We start from the raw sequence: 21041 nt of genomic DNA on the forward strand, positions 1-21041 counted from the left end.
ACATCAATTGGTTGCCTTCTGCATATACCCCAACCGATGCTCTAACCACTTAGCAACACCAGCCAGGGCTTAATATAGGAGTTTGATAATCATCAGGCCCAGGATATATACATGGTAGATGTTTATTTAAATTTCAGATTTTATCCAGCATACACATTTTGGTGTATTGCAGTCAAATTTCCATTAATCACAAAAGCAGTAAATTGTAATAACTCCATTTTTCAAAGCACAAATGAAGATAACTGAACAATGTCAAAGTAATATTCAGAATTGAAAAAACTCAGTATGGGTGAATAATAAATATTAACCCCCCAGCTTGGCCTTTGAACTAATAAACTATACTTGTACTATTGATTGAGTATACCCTGAACCAAAAGGCTGGAAACGAGCGTCCACAGAAGAAAAACCTAGGAAGGAGGCTTGGCTTCAAACGAAAAGGCCACGTGTCAGTGATTTTTGTGTCCCCCTCAGCATTGCATGAAATTGCTGTAGGTGGTCATGGATTTGAGCTAGGGTAAAGAGATCTGGATTCTACACTTATCAAGTTACTCAGTTATTCTCAGAACCCAAGTACATTAGTCATCCCCAGTCTTGAAAAAAAAATTACAATAATATTGTGTAGTTTTACATTTCAATTTTTGTATTTGGACAAAATTCAAATGTTCAAGGTTGCTCTGTAAACTTAAAAGTCTGTGTTTACCTGGATACATTTCAGCAATGTGCTGGGAATTTGGTTTCTCTTCAAAGGAATTTTATGTGTAAGTTGAAAAATAACACTCAAAACTCATTTCTAGAGGTTTTCCTGTGTTTGCAGTGTAATACTTTAACAGAAGTTGCTAGCATTTTCTATTTAATAGCCTGTTTCCCAAAGAAAGGACTTCTGAAAACACCCTACCCTGAAGACACGCCCTACCCTATCGTTGCCATCATTAAGTTCTTACGACTCTTCACCTGTGTTTCTCCTACCATTGCCCCCTTTCCTCTTAAAGCTGAAAGGCTTAAAAACACACAAAATGCCAGAAGGTGGCAGAATTAAAGATGTGCTATTGGGGCAAATTACACAGTGGCGACCTGTCACATTGTTGAGATAACTGCGTGAGAAAAGGTGGGTTACTTCCATAAGGCTCTTTGGAGAGGATCTAGGAGACCTGCTTGTGGGACGCGCGGATTGAACGCTGTGTGGCTCCGGGTGGGAGGTGCCAGCATCTGGCTGCGTTCTGGGGAGTCTGCTGGGCGGCCTCCACCTGCTGGGGGAGGGGCCAGGGCGGAGCCAAGATGCGGAGGGAGGTGTGACGCACCGGAGACTCAGACCGCCGCTCCCTGCCGACCCCCAGCAAGGCCCAGACCCGCGGCAGGCTGCTCTGGCCCCTGGGTGAGTCCTGCGCTGATGCCGGACCTCCTGAGGCCCCGCACCGACGGGAGGGTTCGGGATGGGGAGTCGGGAAGGGCGTCCTGAAATCTTTGAGCCGGAGGCTGGGGGCAGACAAAGGATGGGTGCGGGGTTAGGAGGTTCGGCTACAAATACGAGGGAAAGAGTCCCAGAGGAGGGGATTGTGTAGTTCGTCACATCAGAACTGTGCTGGCTGGCGTGTAAATGAAACAAAGCATCCTGCATTCGGTGCAGAGGAGGGAAAGATGGAGATGGCTGGGCAGCTGGCATCTGCCTCTGGCCTTTCTGTCAGAATGGCAGCTTTTGCTCTTTGGGGAACAGGTTTTGTATCCAGGGGTGGCTAGAAAAGGCCCTTTTCTATACAGAAAAAGATAGGGGTTATGAATGTTTCCGTTTCAGGGGGGGAAATGCATAGAGAATGTAAAAAGAAAGGGGTTGCGTGGCCCCTGCCAGAGCGTAGGTCAGCAGCTGCAGAGGGAAGCTGCGTGAATGTTTGTCCCCTTGTTCTGCAGGCCTCAGGCTCTCCTGAGCCTACACTTAGGACAGCGACTCCCCAGATTAGTTTTCTCCCTCTCACCTGTCTGTCTTCCCTCGCATCACTCACTTGCCTAGATTCTAAGCCCAGAACCATGAGGTAATATTGCCAACATAATAAAGCATTGTAGGGGTTCTGTGCCCGGCATGGTTCCAGTCCTCCTTAAGGTGTTCCCACACTTCTGCTCACAACAATCCTACAAGCCAGATGCTTTTCTCATCCCTTTTTGCAGAGAAGAAAACTAAGGGTTTTGTCCCAAATCACCCTATTTTGCATGTGACAGAGCAAGCTTGCCTCATCTCTCCTTCCGGATTGCAGGGCAGACCTGAGTGGTGTGTGTTTTTATTCCCTCTCAGGATCTCAAATGTATTAGATGTCTGCTAAGAAAGTGCTCCTTCCACCATCGAGCCTTCCTGTGACTCTTTACCATTCCTGTCTCCTCACTCCTTTCTGAGAATGCCCCCACCCCCCTGACTCAAGATGTTCCTCTCCCTTTCTCAAAATTGGAACAGGTTAATTTTTGTTGTTTGTTTTAGTAAGAGGAAGAGGGTGGTAGGGTTAGGGGTGCTGCCCAGCTTGCAGGAAGCTGCAAGGAGGATAAAAGATGACTGAGAACTGCCGTTCCTGGCTGACCTTCCCAAGAAGGCACGTCAGAAGGAACTGGCTCCTCAAACTGTTTTGTTTATTTAACACCTTCCCACGGCGGATGTCCCAGCAGGAGTGGACATTTAAGGCAAAAAAAGCAGACTCCTAGACTTTCCCCTCTCTAGGTGGTCCTCACATTAATACTTCGCATGATTGCATGGTCACAGTTGCCAGTTGGCCGATGGATACCATTTGATCTGATTTCTGCAGGTTAAAAATGGTCTCCGGGATGGTCTCCACCATGCTCTCCGGCCTGATGTTTTGGTTGACATTTGGGTGGACTTCAACATCTGCCTATAGCCCAAGGACCCCCGACCGGGTCTCAGAAACAGACATGCAGAGGCTGCTCCATGGCGTTATGGAGCAGCTGGGCATCGCCAGGCCACGGGTGGAGTATCCAGCTCACCAGGCCATGAATCTCGTGGGCCCACAGAGCATCGAAGGTATGTACTGTGCTCCGCCACTTGGAAGTTGCCATTAGTACATATGCGGAAACTCTGCTTCCTCTCTCCGTTTTCCCTTCTTCTGACCCTACACAGTATATACATGTAGACATCCACATGGGAATATAGGTCCTGTGTCAGCTCCACAGAAAGATTGTCACTGAGCTCAGGTCTTCGCCCACACTGATTGATCTTTGGGAAGTTGTATTCCTTGCTGGCTGCTTATAAAAGATCCTCAAAGTATAGGACCTGCAGGCTCCGATTTGGTTCTTAGGGATGACGTCATACAAGCCCAAAAGAGGCACTGATGCTAAGAGTTAAGAGTTTATGTCAGAAACTGTTCAAAAATATTTAAAAATATAACAAAATGTTAATTAACTTGTTTTCATGTGGCAAGCCCATTTCTTCCCAGAAATTTTCTGTCTGGCAAAGTGGTTGTAATACTTTTACTAAAAAGCAGCACTTTGTTGTTTAGTGACTTATTTACAGAGAAAACCGGAATCGAGCTCTCAGGAGAGGCCCCTTATCTCCATGCCTTGCTTTGTATCCTCCCCGAATAGGAATGATCTCCTCCTCTGCTGAGCTGGGGCCCTCACGCAGTAGCGTGGGTACTGCGGTAGGTTAACTGCAGGGAGTGGGTCCCCAAGAAAAAATGCAAATGATTTTTCTGAGTTTTTTTCAAAACACACACCCAGCAAAAGCTACTCCCTGTGGATTATGATGCATAATTTTACCTGAACTTTTAATCTCCTAAAAATGCTTTCTGCCATATGGGGTCCTGTGAATGCTGTGGATATTGTTGATATACAATTCTCGCTTCTGGCTTGTTACCCATAGTTTGAAGCCATCGAGTAAAAGTAACTCTGTGGAGTTCTTGTTCATTTAGGCTGACATTAAATTGTGGAATGGATGAACATGGATGATGTGAATCAACAAGCATAGCAACCTAGCAAAGGGCTTGAATCAGAAAGGGCTTCATGCCATCTGTTGCTTCAAGCGCCCCTATCCATTTCAGACCAGCTCTTTGGAGACGGTAAATATCTGCCCTTTTGGTGCAGTAAGTGCTAGGCTAGTCACCCAGCCGTTGTCATGGAGAAGGCTTTCTGGGTTTCTATTAATACCTGAGGCCTGATCATCTATGTGGAAAAAAACAGCGGCTCCTTGGCATCGAAAGCCTGTGTGAATCTTGAGCCTCATTTTCTTCCCTGGATAGCCAGCTATTTAGTAGCCACTATATGCCAGGCACTGGGCAGGAGACTGGGGCAGTGCTGCCCTAAAGATTCACCGTTGGGGGCTGGGAGGAGGACAGGTTATCACGATACATCATGGCAGGTGTTTTGTAGATGTACAGATAAGCTGCTGCCTTGGAAGCAGAGAATAGTAGTTCATTCTGCTTGGAAGTGGATTGGGTTGTCTGTAAGGAAATGCTTCTTTGAAGAAGCAACATTTGACCTGGGTTTTGAAGTTTGAATAGGAGTTCACCCAGGAATGGCAAGTGAAAAGGCATGGAGATTTGAAAGAACAAGGATTAGGACAATTCAAAATTAATCATTCTGTTTCTGTTATTAACCTTGGGGTAATATGGGGTCATAGCCACGTTAGGTTCCCCCTAACAGCGTCTGTGCAAGGGATGAATTTTGGCTGGTGTTTTGGTGTTCTATTACTGCTACAAATTACCACCTGAACACAATAGCCATGTATTATCTTGTGGTTTCCACTGGTCAGGAGTCAGACATGGGTTTGCTGGGCTGCCTCTGGTCAGAGTCCTGGAGGCTGAAGTGAAGGTATTGACCAGAGCTGCAGTCTGGGCTGGGGCTCATGTCCTCGTCCAAGCTCTTTGAGATTGTTGGCAGAATTCAGTTTCTTGCTGTTGTGGGACTGAGGTCCCCTTTTTCTTGCTGACTGTTGGCTGGGGTCCCTATCCGCTCTAAGAGGCCATCCTCAAGTTGTAAGCTGCACGGTGACCCTCTCGCAACTTGGCAGCTTACTTCCTCAAGCAGAGGGAGGCATCCCTTTAGTCTGATTATAACATAATTTAATTATGGGAGTGACTACCATCCCCTTTGTCATTTAAAAAAAATCTTTATTGTTGAAACTATTACATAAGTCCTCTTTTTCCCCCATCATCACCTTTGTCATTTGACAAGAACCGATATCCCATTTTATTCAGCCCCCCTCCCCGTCCCCGCTCCCCCATCAAAGGCAGAGGATTCTGCAAGGAGGTACACCAGTGGGTGGGCATCTTGGGAGTCATTTCAGAATTCTGCCTACTACAGCTTGTGTGAAAGCTGAACAGAGAAAACAGTCCAAAGACTTTAGAGGGAAAAAGGAAATGAAAAAAAAAAGCCTGGATGTTTCCCAGCCCTGAGCCTTGCCATTAATTCATTGGGTATCTAATACTTATTCAAATGAGTGTAGTACTGTTTCAACTCTTGCATTTATTTGCCTTGTTTCTGTTCAGACATTCACGCATGCTAATCCCCAGGCTTCGGACAGATACATGGAATATCTTTCATATCCCTTCCAACATCTATTTTAGGAAAGTATCTTTTTCTAATTTTAATAGGACCGTCCACATAATGCATGTATTCTGGTGTGAATTTTAACACACATTTAACATACTAGTAGACTATTACCAAGGATACCTGGCTTTAAATGTTTATTAGTGATGTGAGCTTAAGCAAATTATTTAACTTCTCTGAGCTTTCATTTAGCTTGGGGGTAGGACTTAGGGAAGAAAAGTAGCTTTAGCATACATGACTGCATACTGGGACATCATTTCTAAATGAATCATCATCACTTTAGATGACAATTACTGGATCTTGAGTTCCTTGCAGGCAGGGCGGTTCATTGTCCAATCCCATAGCACAGAGAAGACAGTTTCCTCTTATTTTGTCTACTCCGATTAATTAATTGTATGATCCTTAGATTAATCTCATTATTGAAGATGCATATTATCTCTCAGATGTAGTATTATAAACAAACCTTTTAGTATAGCATATAGTATCAGTACAAATTGCCATTAGTCACTGAGGTCATATATCCCATGAAAAAAGTATTTCCTCCTGTAATCCCATGTCCCTTCCGGTTACTGCAGCATTGTTCTGCTCCCCATTCACAGCGACCTTTTGACACCTACTGACCAGTTCTCTCCTAGTACATTGTAGCCCACTATTCCCACACTCCTTTGTCAAGTATCGCTTCTTTTTTAAAACAAGTTATTTATTGATTTTTATTTATCTTTATTGCTGAAAGTATTACAGATGTCCCCTTTTCTCCCAATGACCCCCACCATCCCACACCCCCAACCCAAGGAGTATTTCTTGACTGCCAGGCATGCTTTTCAGTACTGAGGAAATAAACACTAACCTCAGAGATTTGGCAGGGCAGAGGAGACATAGCCCTTAAATAAGCAAATAAGTAAAATATATAATAAATCAAATGGTTATAAGTGCTATAAAAATATAAAGCAGAGGAGGGGGTGGAGAAGACGACTTAAAATAGGGCGGGGGGCTCCTCACTGGGAAGGTGAGCGAAAATCGGGGAGTTGGGAGTGAGCTGTGTGAGATATGGAAGGAGGCAGAGGAAGCTGCATGTGCAGGCGCTGCAAGACGGGGAGACCAGAGGCCAGAGTGGCTGGAGCCCAGGACTCAGGGGAGACAAGGAGGGGAGACTTGGTTGTGGTAGAAGGGCAGCCAGGAGGCTAGTACGTGGGACAGATCATATAGGGTCTTGCAGTCCTATGTGGGATGGGCCCTCCTTTAGAAAGGATCGCTCTGAGGGCTGTACTGAAAATATTCCTGTAGGAGGAGGACTGGGGTCAGGCCATGAGTCAGGAGGCTATTGGGAGATCCAGGTGAGGGATGTACTGGCCTAATAGCTAGCAATGCGGTGAGGCATGTCCCATTCTGGGTATATTTTGAAGTTAAGCCAACAGGATTTGCTGGTGGGTTGCAGCTAGGAACTGAAAGAAAGAGAGGAGTCGGGGTGACACCAGGATTTTGGCCTGAGATAATCTGCAAACCACAGAGGCGTATCGGGTGACTCATTTGGAATCCCTGCAGTACTCAGTAAGCCGAATATATGATATCAGGGAAAAATAAATATATCTAGAGGCAATAAGTATGTAAATACTATTTGACATCTGGATCTGTTGAGACATTTTCCCTTTTAGTTCAAGGAAAATATTCCATTTCTATTCTGTTTTTTTTTTTTTAAAAAAAAGCTACCTAGAAATTTTTGCCAAGAGCTCGGTGATATTTGCTTGCTGACTTTGACTGTGACCCATCACCATGGCGCAGGGTTTGTGCCCTTCATACAGCTGCCAAGAAACAGGAAGGACTATTTGCAGTTCTGGAACTAAACCAGCAGGGGGCCAACTAGACCCAAAGTATATCACAGGATTCCTGCCACCTGGTAGCCAGCCTCCCGGTTGTTATTTGCTTGCTGTGTTCTGAGGAGGAAGCATTTACCAAAAACATCCAGAGAGGACTAGGGGTTATTTTTTATTTCTCCATGGGCACCTTACACATGGCTTGGTAAGGAGCATTTTTTAAATGTAAAACAAAAACACAAAGTAAAGACAAACAGGGAGCAATGTGGTGTTTTATAGAGGAAAAAAAGTGCTCTACGAGCAAAGAGATCTGGGGTTGGGTCTTGGCCGTACTATTTACCAGCTTTGGGTGATCTTGGCAACTTTTCTGAGCTTTACTTTTTTCATCTGTAAAGTGGGGCTTCCAGCCCACTCTCTCACAGCAGTAAGTGGGTGCTGTTAGTAACTGAATTGTGGGCCTGCACCTCTCACTTTGGAGGTTATCAACAGTACATGTGTAACCCTTTTTTAAAAATATATTTTTATTGATTTCAGAGAGGAAGGGAGAGGGAGAGAGAGAGAGAGATAGAAACATCTATGATGAGAGAGAATCATCGATCAGCTGCCTCCTACATGCCCTGCACTGGGGATCAAGCCTGCAACCTGGGCATGTGCCCTGACCCGGAATCGAACCTGGACCTCCTGGTTCACAGGTCAACACTGAACCACTGAGCCACACCAGCCGGGCAGTACATTTTCAGCCTTTAGTGGCTTTCCCCTGACACTGGTTTGGTGACTCCTCCGGTTAGCCATACGGTTCAGATGAGCTTCCGTGCACCCCTGTACCACAGCAGCGCCTCTTCCGCACAGCTGCTCATCGGTGCCTATGGCACAGCTAATGGTGGTTCTATTATTATCCCCAGAAACTAGGAAAGCCGCCGCTGCCCCAGGGATTGATTCAGAGAGCATTCGCTATGGGATGCAGACTCTGGGAGGCAGAACTGGCTCTGCCAGCTAACACTGCGGTTGGTCTTTGATGAATCCAGTCTGAAATGTGCTTGTCTTCAGAGTGTTAGCAGCCTCAGGTAAAAGAAGTTCTCTCCTCAGTGCCACTGGCTCATTTTCGTCACCATTCTAGGCCACCTGACATCTAGCACTGCAGAAACACCGGACGCTGAACCGCTGAGGCAGAAATTTATGAATATTGGCATTTGATGGTTTCAAATAATTTTAAATCTGTATCCATGGGTTCCACATCCACAGATTAAACCAACCCATGGATTAAAAATATTTTCTCAAAAATGTTACGTTGTTGCCAATACTTAACTATGTAGTTAGGCCTATGAAGGTTGTGTCTGCACTGAACACGGACAGACCTTTTTCTTGTCATTATTCCCTAAACCAAGCATGTCAAACTCAAAGGCTAACACGGGCCAAATAAATGAAGCATGCGGCCCGCGGACTGCGAGTTTGACATGCTTGCCCTAAACAATACAGAACAATAACTATTTGCATAGTATTTACATTGTATTAGGTATTATAAGTAATCCAGAGGTGATTTGAAGTATATGGGAGGATGCATGCTGGTTACATGCAAATACTACATTTTATATAAGGGACTTGAGCATCCACCGAGTTTGAGCCTCCGTGGGAGTCCTGAAACCAATTCCCCATGGAGACTGAGGGAACACTGTATTGCCAAACATAAAAATACCAAAATTCTTTTTTTATAACACTGAGTTTTGGGACTCAATTATCTTATTTCGAGACAAGGATAACTGAGATTATTTCCTTAATAAATACAAGTGGAGAAAGAGTCCTTTGTAAGATAAAGCCTATTTGAAGGGGTGGATGCTAAGAAGTCTCTACTTAGCTAACATTTGGCCTTGGTAAAGGAGCTGTAGTGCCTCCAGTTTGCCACAGGGGGGCAACAGTGCTTCCCTTTTGAAGGTCAGAGGGTGGAGAGATTTCAACTTGTTTCTTGCTGCCCTCATCCTGCAGTTGGGAGGAAGGAATGGGGCTGACTCTTGCTCCACTCCTTTAGTCCAGGTATCCGGACTAAAATCTGTGTCTGGGCTGTCCCCATCCTGAGGAACCAATGAGAGCTGTGGGTGAGAGGGCTGTCTTTTCGTGGGCCAGGGCTTCTAGTTTGCCCGTGTCCTTGGGGGTTCTGTTGAGCCCACCCTGAACTCAAATCCTTAAAGCAAAGTCCCTGGATGATTTCCAGTTTTCTTTCTTGGGAAGTTGCAGAGATGGTGATAAGAAATTGGAAAGGGACAGCAGGAGGTCTGGGTTGTTTTTCTGGGAGGAGGCAGAATAGGGAGATGAAATGATGACTTGCTTTGTGTTGTGTTTAAGGTACTGGGCACCCAGGTGTGGGGCTCCAGAGAGCACTGAGATGTACAGATACAGGGGCGATGCCTGGGAGGAGAGAGGGGTTTGGGAGTCATCCCCATGCTGGTGGTGGCTGAGGCTATAGGGATGGACGAGGTAACCCTGCTGAGTACCAGGAAGGGGAGCAGAGCACCCAAGAACAAGGCCTGGAAGAGCCGGTGCATGGGGCCAGGTAGAGGAATCTGGAAAGAAAGACTGGGAACAAAGGAGAACCAGAGAGGTGAAGTGCAGAGAAAACAAGGAAAGAGTGTTTCAGGAGGGGGCAGTGGTCACCATTGTCTTAGGTGACCAGACGTCCTGCTTTTGGCGGGACAGTCCCGATTTTTAACAATTTGTCCTGCGTCCCGCGACATTTTAAAAAAGTCCCGATTTTTGGAAAGAATGCACGACAAGCTAGGGAACGGCGGGAGAATGGGAAGGGAATATACGGTTTTCGGCGGCCATGTGGCTATTTAGCCAGGATATGAGTTTTATATTATTTTTGTTAATGTTATAATGTTAAACTTTAATAATAACAAATAATTGTTGAGAACTGATTATCGAGAACTGCTTATCAAAGTTCGCATTGTTGATCAGTTGTTAGAATTCGACCATTGTTTGGACTTAATGAACAATGGCATTTTTGGGGATTGGCAACGACAAAAACATTTTGTAACTGTCTCTCAGACGATACACATCGTATTGCGTGCTAGTAAGCTAGTTAAACAAGTGATGTCATTACAAATCAGCTATTCAGATAATTTAGGTAAGTAATTTATTTATTTATTTCATAAATACATAAATTTTCTTGAATTTAGCAGACAGTACTCGTATTATTTATATTTTATAGTGGCGGCAAAAAGTCTAGCGCCAGCCTTGAAAGTGACACTTACGACTTACGTTACGGCAAATTCATGACCTTTTAAACAACGACAGCAATCTACTAAAAAAAATTCACTCAAATGAGAAATATGCCAAAGAATAAAATAATACTATACATAATTTTTTATTTATTATATTTGTAAATTGTACTTATGTTGAAATTTAAAAAATATATATTACAATACTATTTTTGCGTTCTATGAAAATTTTTGTTGCTCCATATAGACCAAATTTTTAATCAAGAACTGCCCCCCAGCAACCCCCCCCTCCCCCCTAAACCCCCCCACCCCCGGTCAATGGTGTCCCGCTTTACCAATGTTAAAATCTGGTCACCTTACCATTGTCCCAATCAGCAGAGAGGTCACGTGACATAAGAACCACTGGGGGTGACGTGCTCACTGGGTGTAGCCACACAGAAGGTACTGGGGTGCTTGGATGGAACTAAAGCCCTGTGGGGCGGTGGGGGCAGAGGTCACATGGCAGGAGACAGAGAAAACTAGATGTAACAGTCTGTTACCCGAGTTTTCCAGGTCAGGAGGAGAAGATAATAATAGTTTTGGGAGGCTGGGCGGGAGGGGGGGGGGGGGGGTGGGGGGGGCGGGGAGGAGGAGAGGATGATATGGAGATGAAGAAGGTTTTGTTTAGGTTTTGCTTTGACAGAGTTAAACTTGTCTAAGTGCTCATTGGCAAGAACCAGTGGGGAGGGAGAGTTGAAGATGTGGGATGAGGAGCAGTTGAGAGAGTGGAAGAAGTTCCTGAGGAGATGGGAGGGGATCAGCCCCGAGCACAGGCGGAGGCCTGGCGCTTTCCAACGCTGACAACGAAGGAGAGGCAGAAAGATGTGTCTGGATGCAGTCAAATTCAGAGGTTTTTGCCTTAGTATTTGCAGACACACTATATATATTTTAAAATATGTTTTTATTGATTTCAGAGAGGAAGGGAGAGGGAGAGAAAGAGAAACATCAATGACAAGAGAGAATCATTGATCAGCTGCCTCCTGCATGCCCCCTACTGGGGATTGAGCCTGCAACCCGGGCATGTGCCCTGACTGGGAATCAAACCGTGACCCCCTGGTTCACAGGTTGATGCTCAACCACTGAGCCATGCTGGCTGGGCTTATTTTTTTAAATAAAAAAAAATTTAGTTTTCCACTCCAGTTGACATGCAATATTACATTAACTTCAGGTGTACAATTAACTGCTGAAGTGATCACCCCGATAAGTCTAGTGCCCATCTGAGCCCCTGTATAGTTATTACACTATTATTGACTATATTCCCTCCCCATGCCGTACTTTCCTGGAGCATTTTAGCCATAATAACCCCAAGTTCACTGGCCCTCCTCACAACTGCTCCCTCAGGACCCCAGCGTCCTGCAAAGGCCCTCCTGTTTCTGGAGATGGGCGAGCACACCTGAGTGTATGGTCCTGAACGTAGGAGTCGGTGGGCCCCGGGGGGCAGTTCCCCATTTTCTGCTTTTTCTCCTGTCCCCTTCAGCTGGGATTCCTGCTGTAGGTGCTGGTGGTGAGGGCAGGGGAGGTCCCTCCTTGGACCTGTGCCCTAAACACTAGGGAGTTTTTAGGAAAACAGAGCTTTCCACTTCATTTCTCACTGTTCCCAGCACCCCCTGCATCCCCGCCTGTGCTTTCCATGGGATTCCCATGAAAAGTTGGACAGGGAGACAGATCTAAGCGCCGAGCACTGGAATAGCTAAAAGCCCCCCTCCCCAGTGCCCAGGAGGGCATGGCTCTCCCTGCCTCAGGCTCAGCAGCCCGACTCCTCTCTCCTGAGTGTGAGCTCCTCCCAGTTCCTGATGCAAACAGGCTCTGGCGGGTCCTCCCAGACACTGTCCTGCTGAAGCCCAGAGTAGGTTCCCGCGGGGACCTTGTTCCACTCACCTGAGACCTGCACCGGAGAAAGGGAGGGGCAGCAAGCAGCGTGCGGAGTGAGCAGGGAAGCATGGTGAGCAATGTCCCACAGGCAACTGACGGGTGATCACTCACACGCAGGAAGGGGGCTAGTGGCAACTGCATTTTAGATAAGATGTTATGGTTTGCAAAAAATACCTTCCTGGCTCTGTCTCATTTGATAGAACCTTTGAACAGTTTTGTTTTTGGGTTTAAAGTTGCCCACATGCCCTAACTGGTTTGGCTCAGTGGATAGAGCATCGGCCTGTAGACTCAAGGGTCCCAGGTTCAATTCTGGCCAAGGGCATGTACCTTGGTTGCGGGCATATCCCCAGTGGGGGGTGTGCAGGAGGCAGCTGATCGATGTTTCTCTCTCATCGATGTTTCTAACTCTCTATCCCTCTCCCTTCCTCTCTGTAAAAAAAATCAATAAAATATATTAAAAAAAAAAAAAAGTTGCCCACATCACACAGCTTGAGCTTTATGAGTTAGTTGGCAAGCAGCTGTGTCAGGTCTCTCCCCCACCTGTCTCCTACCCCGTAGGCCAGTGGTCGGCAAACTCACTGCCCTAGGCTGTATAACCCTGTGAGATTTAGCTGAGCAGCTGCAATGGTGCCGGCAGTCGTGGTGAGCCACGTGTGGATTTGGGCAGATGGTGTTTCAGGGACACGAGGGGAGCTTCAGGGAGCACGTTTTCGGACACACTGCCCCCTGGGGACAAATCGGTGCACGTCCCTTGGGCTCCCCGGTGGGTGAAGAAAGCTCTGGAGGCAGGAGGGCTTGGCAGACCCCAGCGTGGCAGCACAAGGAAAACCAAGTGTGCACTTCTGCCCGTGGCGTGCCGTGTGACTGGAGCGGCAGATGGGGGTTGGGGTGGGTGGGGCGGTCCCTGGAGAAGCAGGAGGAGCCTGGGGCAGGCAGCCAGGGGTCTGGTCCTGCCTCACATCAGTCGTGGGGCGCTGAGCAAGTCCCTTGGGCTCTATGAAGTTCATGTTCCCAATGTGAAAATGGAGGTGAGTGGTCCAGTTCATCCCACGGGGTCAGTATGGTAGCCAAATAATGTATAGGGTGGGCAAAAGTAGGTTTACAGTAGTGAGTACACGAAACAGTTTATTCTTGTATTATTATTTACTAGAGGCCCAGTGCATGAAAATTCATGCACTGGAAGGGGGGGTGGTACCTCAGACCAGCCTGCCCCCTCTCACAGTCCAGGAGTCCTCAGGGGCAGGAGGCGATCCGGCAATCAGGGCAAGGCGACACCCCCATCACAACTCTGCTGCTGCCACTGCTGGCAGCGCAAGCCTCGGCCGGCCCTGGTAACCTGAGCCTCAGGTGGCCCTGGGTGGCTGGGCAGCTGCCATCTGAGGCTTGCCTGCGCCTTGGGCCAGCCCTGGGCGGCTGGGGGGCTGAGGGCGGGTCCAGCCGCACCACATGCCTGTCAACCCCCAACCCCCCCCCACCCCAGCGGGGCTGAAAGGACTGGGTGCTGCCATCTTGTGGCTATGGGTGCCGCCATCTTTGTGATGGTGTGACAGTCAATTTGCACATTCCCTCTTTATTAGATAGGATTATGTGTTATTTTCCATATGAACCACTATAAACCTACTTTGCCCACCCTGTAATTTTAAAGTGTTTGGGACCATCTAAAATGTTATGTAAGCCCTGGACAGGTGGCTCAGTTTGTTGGAGCATCATCCCATACACCAAAAGGTTGTGGTTTGATTACCAGTCCGGGCAAGTATGGGAGACAGCCAACTGATGTTCTCTCTCTCTCTCTCTCTCTCTCTCTCTCTCTCTCTCTCTCTCTCATCGGTAGGAACGTATCTCTGGTGAGGATAATAAAGTGTTGTATGAATGCAAAGCAGCATTCTGTGGTCACTGCCTCTTGCATGATGCCACACGTATTTCCAGGCATAAATGGCTTCATGGCCGGACGGTTGTCATATTCTGTGGCCATGTCCCATGTTCCCTGTGCCCGGGCCCTCCAAGGCCGGCCTCGGAAATCTATCCAATAGGCATGTGAGGCTGGATGCTTCCTGCAAGTTCTGGTAAAAGGCAACTTTCCCACACTCAGCTGTGCTTGTTTTATTTCTTGTCCTTGTGGCTACCTAAGTACCGTGATTTGCCATGAAATAGGTTATAGAAGCTTCTTTAAGGTAAAAAATTCTAGTCCGCTGCCATGCTGAGAGGGAAGTGGGCGCCTGCTGACATCTGCAGACGGACATGGGAGAGAGATGTGAGTGGCAGGCAGGTGTGAGAGGGAAGGCCGTGCAGGTGTGAGAGGGCTGCAAAAGCCTCTCCTGGTGCCCTGAGAGCAGACTGTCCCTGGCTGGCATATCTCACAGGCTGAGATCCACACACTTCCCCGGAGCCGAGTGTCCTGTCAAAACACCATCTAGCTGCCACGGCCTTCGGCCTTCACGGCGGGGTTCAGGACCTGACGGAGGGGCTGACGCACAAATGAAAACGCTATACAAAAAATATGAATTTAGGAGGCATTGGGCGCCAGGTGGAGCCTCTTTCTTGAAGAGACACACCGATTTCTGGCCTGGTCCGCTATTTATTTACTTGAGTACACATTTGCCCTTTAGCAATGCATACAGGCAGATCAAAGGTTAAGTTTGGTAAACAATGTAAGGATTACCAGGTTAGGAAATTGCCTGGAGCCATTGGGCCCACAGCAGGGCAGTATTATGCTGATTTTCAGCCATGCTGAATATCAAAGTCCATTGGCCTTCCAGTGTTTTCTTTTTGCATTAATATGCTAGCTGCTGTTGGCTTTAGCCCCTGGCATCTAGCACAGTTCCATTTTTATTTACTCAGTAAGTAATTATCAAGTGCCTACTATGTGCCAGAAACTGTGACCTTAAGGAATTTTACAACCAGCAAACCTGCATTTCATTTATCTACATAGGGTCTTTTTAAAACAGTAAGAGCCAGGCATTATCTTTGTTTGACCTGTTAGTAAAGGTCAAACTGAGCGGAAGACTTAGGTAGTTTCACAGAACACCAGGGATGGAGCAGGACGAGACTGTGTCTCCCTTGCTTTGCTATTATCCCCCGGCTGCCTCTTCCATCGGTGCGTGGGTGTGGGGCATCCAGAATGACTGCCCAGAGAGATCAGGAGTGGTGACCTGTATTCACACACCGCCTTCCCTCCAGTGAGGCGGGCCAGCTCAGTGGGCTGATGCAGACTGATGCCCAGAGAGCTGCAAAGGGAGCAACGGGCCTGTTTCCTCCTGTGGGGCTAGCAGCTCTTGTTAAGGAGGCTGGGGTCCAGGGGAGGGAAAGGGCCAGAAATATGGAAATGCACACCTAGAGCATGCTGGGACAGAAGCTGAGAGCCCAGGGTGTGGGTCAGACAGCGCCAAGGGCATTGGCCCCAGAAAAGACATCCCAGGTCAGTTGAACTTGAGCTGGATTTCTTGAGGAGGGGTAGGGCGTGGATCAGGGGGGACTCACGGTCAGGCAGGAAGAAGTGGGAAGGGATATACTTTTTAGCCAGTACGTGTGCGTTCAGGGTGGTTATGGGGAGGGGCGGTGGCAGCGAGGAAGCTGGGAATTTGAAGGATGTCACCAGTTTGTGAACCTAAAAGCATCTGGGGACAGGAGCGCGTGGTCTGTGTGACCCCGAGGCCTCCAGGGAAGCGGCTGCCTCCCACAGCCTGTCCCCTTGCTGTAGTGCCCCTCAGTGCCCCTCTCTCCTTGCAGACTCACAGGCTGCCTGGGTGTGGACGTGCTTGGGGGCGGCGTGGTGGCGGCGGTGGCAGTGGGCGCAGGGTGTGTGGGACAGTCCTCTGTGTCGGCCATGTGCTCGCGCATTTGGCACCAGCACGGCTGGGACCCCAGGGGCTGGGGGTGGGTGTTTCTTCAGTCACTAGCATTAACGATGTCAGACGTGGCGTGGGGTTCACCTGCTCACATTTGGTGGTGAGTTCCCAGAGGGTCAGATCGGCTCCCAAGCTCTGGAGACTACACTTGCGTGGACAGAGGGAAGCGAACTTGGCGCTGCATTTGGCCCGAACAGGGCAGCGTGGGGCTTCTCCAGGGTCCAGATGCCCATGGCAATGGCCCTTCCCGCGGGCACTCCCGGCAGGCCCCGGGCGCCACGGCCATGTGCCCCCCGGAGGTGGCAGGTAGTCCACCCGACCTTCTGCCCTGCAGAGGCCGGGCGCCTTCCTGATGCCGTCCTGCTGGTCCAACAGCCCCTCAGGCTGTGCCAACAAGCCCCTGGCAGTTTCCCGCCCCAGCAGCAGGCTCTGTGGGCCTGCCGGGGACACGTCCTGTGCCAAAAGCTACCAAAGGCACCCGTCGCCTGCACTGAACCGGCGGGTCTTTCTCCTGTCTTTTTCTTTCTTTTCTTTTCTTTTAAATCCTTAAGCAGATGATGGGAGGGAGCCCTTGCTCAGTTTGTCCAGACGCTGAGTAGTTCTTGGTCAATGGAGTGTGCAAAACTATGGCAGCCACGCAGGTGCTACTGCCTGGAAACGTCTCTGAAGGGAGGAGGGTTGGGGAGGCTTCTGGCCGTCAGCGATGCCTTGTACTAACATGGAAAGCCCCCCCCCCCTGCCCCCCCACTGTCAGTGAAGGGAGGTTTTGGCGGTCGGTTCTCATTTAACTAGGTCTGTCTCCGGCGCCCTGGAGCCTGGTCAGCGCCTCTGGCTCTTAATGGGCAGTTTTGGTGCCTGTGGGTCTGGGCTATGGACAGGCAAGATGCCGCTGCTACAGGGCGTGGTCAGCTCGGGAGATCCAGGCCTGTGACCGGAGTGTAATGACCAGTCGGCGTGCAGCCCGCCTCCCGCCCTGCCTCACCGTGTTCCCCTCTCCCGCACCGGCCTCGCTCCAATTCAGGCACAGGAGCTGCGAGGGCACTGGTGGGACGCCCTGGTGGGACGCCCGCCGCTCCCGGTGGGGCCCACTGTTCTGACGTGGAAGCCATGGGGAATGAGGGCAGGCTGGGTCTGGAGTTTTGCTCTCTCTAGATGGTTATTATTTTTTGTGAGCGGATTTATAAACAGTGGAGGGAAAAGTGCGGGAAACACAACTGGACGGATGAGCGCCAAGTCATTCCTGTGTGTCTTTGGCTGCTGGTGAGAGATGCACGCAGGACACCTATGCTCACGTCCTCTGGTTCCCTGCCCTCCTCCCCCTACCCCCCCCCCCCCCGCAGCTTTTCATCCGCAGGGTGGACCCAGGTGGGCAGTGTCAGTGTCGGGACAGATCAGCTCGTGACCTCTGTTAGCCCAGTACTCAGAGCATTTGCCTCCCCGAGTGCTGGGCTGTCACTATTGTAGACCCCGATTCATTTTTCGTCCTATCAACCTGAAGATTAAAGTTCTAGAACCTGGGGAGAGCACATCAAAGCTTATTTGACTCCAAGATTATGTTTGAAGCGTAGTTAAGATGTAATGAAGAGATTAGAAAGCACTGTTTTATAATACCTTCCCCCCCCCCGCCCCCCCCCCCCCCCCCCCAAGAATGAATAGTAGTGTTCTTCCTTTAAATGTGGCTCTAGGGGAAGGGAACGGATATTTATTTTGTAAATACTATGTGCCAGGCACATATACATGGTTATTTTGTCCTCAGAAATGCTATGGGATGGTTCCCTTTTACAAGGGGAAGTTGAGGCCCAGTTGGGGAGATAGGATCTAGATTTGGATCGTGTATATGACTATACAGTAGAGTGGGGTTTCTCTCAGCACCCTGGACACGGAGCTGAAGAACTCTCTGTCTGGAGGCTCATCCCTGGCCTCTGCCCGCTCGGTGCCAGGAGAATAACCAGAAATGTCTCCAGATGCTGTCAGATGTCCTCTGTGTGGCCACATCGCCCCCCTGTGGAAAACGGCTGTTCTGCGTGCTTTATTTTTCCTGTCACTGCACATTTGGAAGGAAATGTGAAGTTACATATAAAAAGACTATAGGTGGTATGAATTACTTCTGTGTATAGTATTTTTTCTCATTATCTATCTATATATAAAGGGCTAATATGCAAAGTGTCCCCTTGGGAGTTCGACCGGGAGACCGGGAGTTCTATCGCTCACTATGATGTGCGCTGACCACTGGGGGAGTGGGGGGTTTGGCGCGGAACTGGCGGGTAACCAGCTGAGGTGGGGCGCTGAGGGAGCGAGGGAAGGAGGAGGCAGGGAGGCGGAGAGGCAGGGAACCTGATCGCCCTTGATTGCTGGCCAGGCCTAGGGACCCTACCTGTGCATGAATTTCATGCACTGGGCCTCTAGTAAAATTATAAACACCATGTGGATTATTTGGAAAATAAAATGTTTATAATTGCACCCCCTAGAAATATCCACTTTCGACAATTGGTGTGTTTTCTTCCAGTGTCTTTTTCTATGATAGGTGTACCTTTTAAAAATCATACTATAAATATTTTTATCTGGATTTTTATGCTTACCAATATATCAAGAGCTTTCCCATATATCATAGAAAATCACTGTTGTTTTTAGTAACTGCATTATATCCAATTATCTGTTTATGCCACGGTTTAGTTAAGCATTCCCCAAATATTGGACATTTAGAGTTTTCCAATTTGTCCCCATCATAAACATTGCTTCGATGAGCATATTTACACAGAAATCTTTTTTTTAAATTTCTTTATTGATTAAGGTATGTGTCCTTATCCCCCCATTACCCCCCAACCTCCCCACTCATGCCCTCATCCCCCTGTTGTCTGTGTCCATTAGTTAGGCTTATATGCATGCATACAAGTCCTTAGGTTGATCTCTCCCCCTTACCCCCAACCCTCCCCTACCTTCCCTCTGAGGTTTGACGGTCTGATCTATGCTTCTCTGTCTCTGGATCTGTTTTTGTTCATCAGTTTATGTTGTTCATTATATTCCATAAATGAGTGAGATCATGTGATATTTATCTTTCTCTGACTGGCTTATTTCATGCACAGAAATCTTTATGTAGCCTCCCAACTGGTTCCCTAGGGTATATATAGCGGGGGGCGGGGGGGGGGGAGTGGGTCAAGTTCCATGCGGATTTCTAGGCTCCGTGTCCTACACACTGTCACAGCACTTCCTGTAAATGTTGAGCTAATGGGGCTGCTCTCTCTCCATCTGTTCATGAGAATCTTGTCTCTCCTGCTAACTATGAGTTTCACCTTTTAAGAAATGCCTTCATTTAACGGGCAAAAAATGGCATTTCATTGTTTTAATTTGATTATCAACAAACTGGCCGTCTTTCCATCTGTTATCTACCTGTTGCTGTTCTGCTTCTCTGAAATAATGAGATGGATTGCCCTTTTAGTAGCTCTAATTGTGTCCACCCACTTTATGATTTGCTATTTCTCTTTTTCACAGCACAGACTTATAAGCAGTAGAGGGAGACCTTGGGCAAGAGTTAGGGGAAAGAGATGGAAGGGAATGCTTGTATATAAATGGGAGATTTACTAAACTAGAATTAATTAACTCCTGAAGTTGGAAGAGGATAAGAGGGGAGAATGGCTCGTGTTTGAGGTGTACCAATGGTGAGAGGAGGTAGTGCAGAAATATCTCGTAATGAATTTCCCAGGATGGCCACCAGGTGGTGCCACCAGCCCAGGGTGAATTGGTTTCTCTGGTCTTGGAGGGCTGGGGAAGGAAGGGTTTTAGTGGTCAAAAGGTGAGTGAGGTGATAAGGGGCTGAGTGCCACCACACATACAGGACATTTACTAGCTGGGAATTTGTAACTGACCTGTCAATGTTCACAAGTTGGCCTGGTGTGTGTGGAGGGAAGAGGGGGGAAGGAAGGTTAGGGCTGGTTTTAAAAATCCTATATAAGGTTTTATTAAAATATAATTCACATATTAAACACTTAAAGTCTACAATGTTTTTTATTATATTCGCATCACTAAAGTAAATTTGAGAACATTTTTATCACTCCCCAAAGAAACCCTATTTCCCTTAGCCATTACAACCCCCCAATCTTTATCCCCTTACGCTACCCGCAATTCCCTTTCCCCAGACCCTGACAGCACTAATCTCCTTTCTGTCTCAATGAATTTGCCTACTCTGGGCATTTCATATAAATGGAATCCTTCAATAGATGGTTTTGTGATAGGGCTGGATTCAGGTTGTTACTTGCCCCAGGCAAGATGCATCAGGGCAGTTGGATAGACTATTTCAAGCGCTGTGGCGTTTTCAGGCTTCTTAGGACAGACAAAACTACTTAGAACAGCGATTACCTGACCTGGTAGGTAATCAGAATGACCTGGGAAGCTTTCAGAATGAGAGATTCCTAGCCCCCAGTCTCTCCAGGAATTTAAATTTTGTAGTTCTGGAGAGTCACTGTTTAGGAGCTTTGTCCCAGTCCCCGGGATTGCTGATCATTGTCTAGCTGTCAGCAGTGGGCTGCCAAGTTATGGAGAAAAGGAAACCTGGTTTTGGATGGAGGCAGGCGAAGCGCCGGGCCTTCCCCTGGAGACGGGCTCTGTCAGCTGCGGCTTCAAACCCAGGGCCGCTCGTGGGGAAGGAGCTCCGCCACGTGGACCTGCTGCAACGCGGGCCCATGTCACAGTGCCCTCTTTGACTCAGCTGACAGCAGGGCATATTTGAAGGC

The 21041-nt window shown here is 48.1% G+C and overlaps 1 protein-coding gene across 3 annotated transcripts in view; it reads left to right on the forward strand.

Annotated features, from left to right (window-relative positions):
• Window positions 1-1288: 1288 nt before the first annotated feature.
• SCG5 (secretogranin V) overlaps window positions 1289-21041 on the forward strand; it is a 58622-nt gene continuing 38869 nt past the window's right edge. For 2 of the 3 annotated variants that reach the window (XM_008142962.3, XM_008142963.2), the window contains exons 1-2: window positions 1289-1372; window positions 2781-3013. In XM_008142962.3, the coding sequence (XP_008141184.2) occupies window positions 2788-3013 (226 nt within the window). In that variant the 5' untranslated portion in view covers window positions 1289-1372; window positions 2781-2787. Of the gene's footprint in view, window positions 1373-2178; window positions 2258-2780; window positions 3014-21041 lie in introns of those variants that run through there. The other variant, XM_054716378.1, reaches the window with a different exon arrangement.

The sequence above is a fragment of the Eptesicus fuscus genome, chromosome 5 (genome assembly GCF_027574615.1).
Source record: "Eptesicus fuscus isolate TK198812 chromosome 5, DD_ASM_mEF_20220401, whole genome shotgun sequence".
Lineage (NCBI taxonomy): Eukaryota > Metazoa > Chordata > Mammalia > Chiroptera > Vespertilionidae > Eptesicus > Eptesicus fuscus.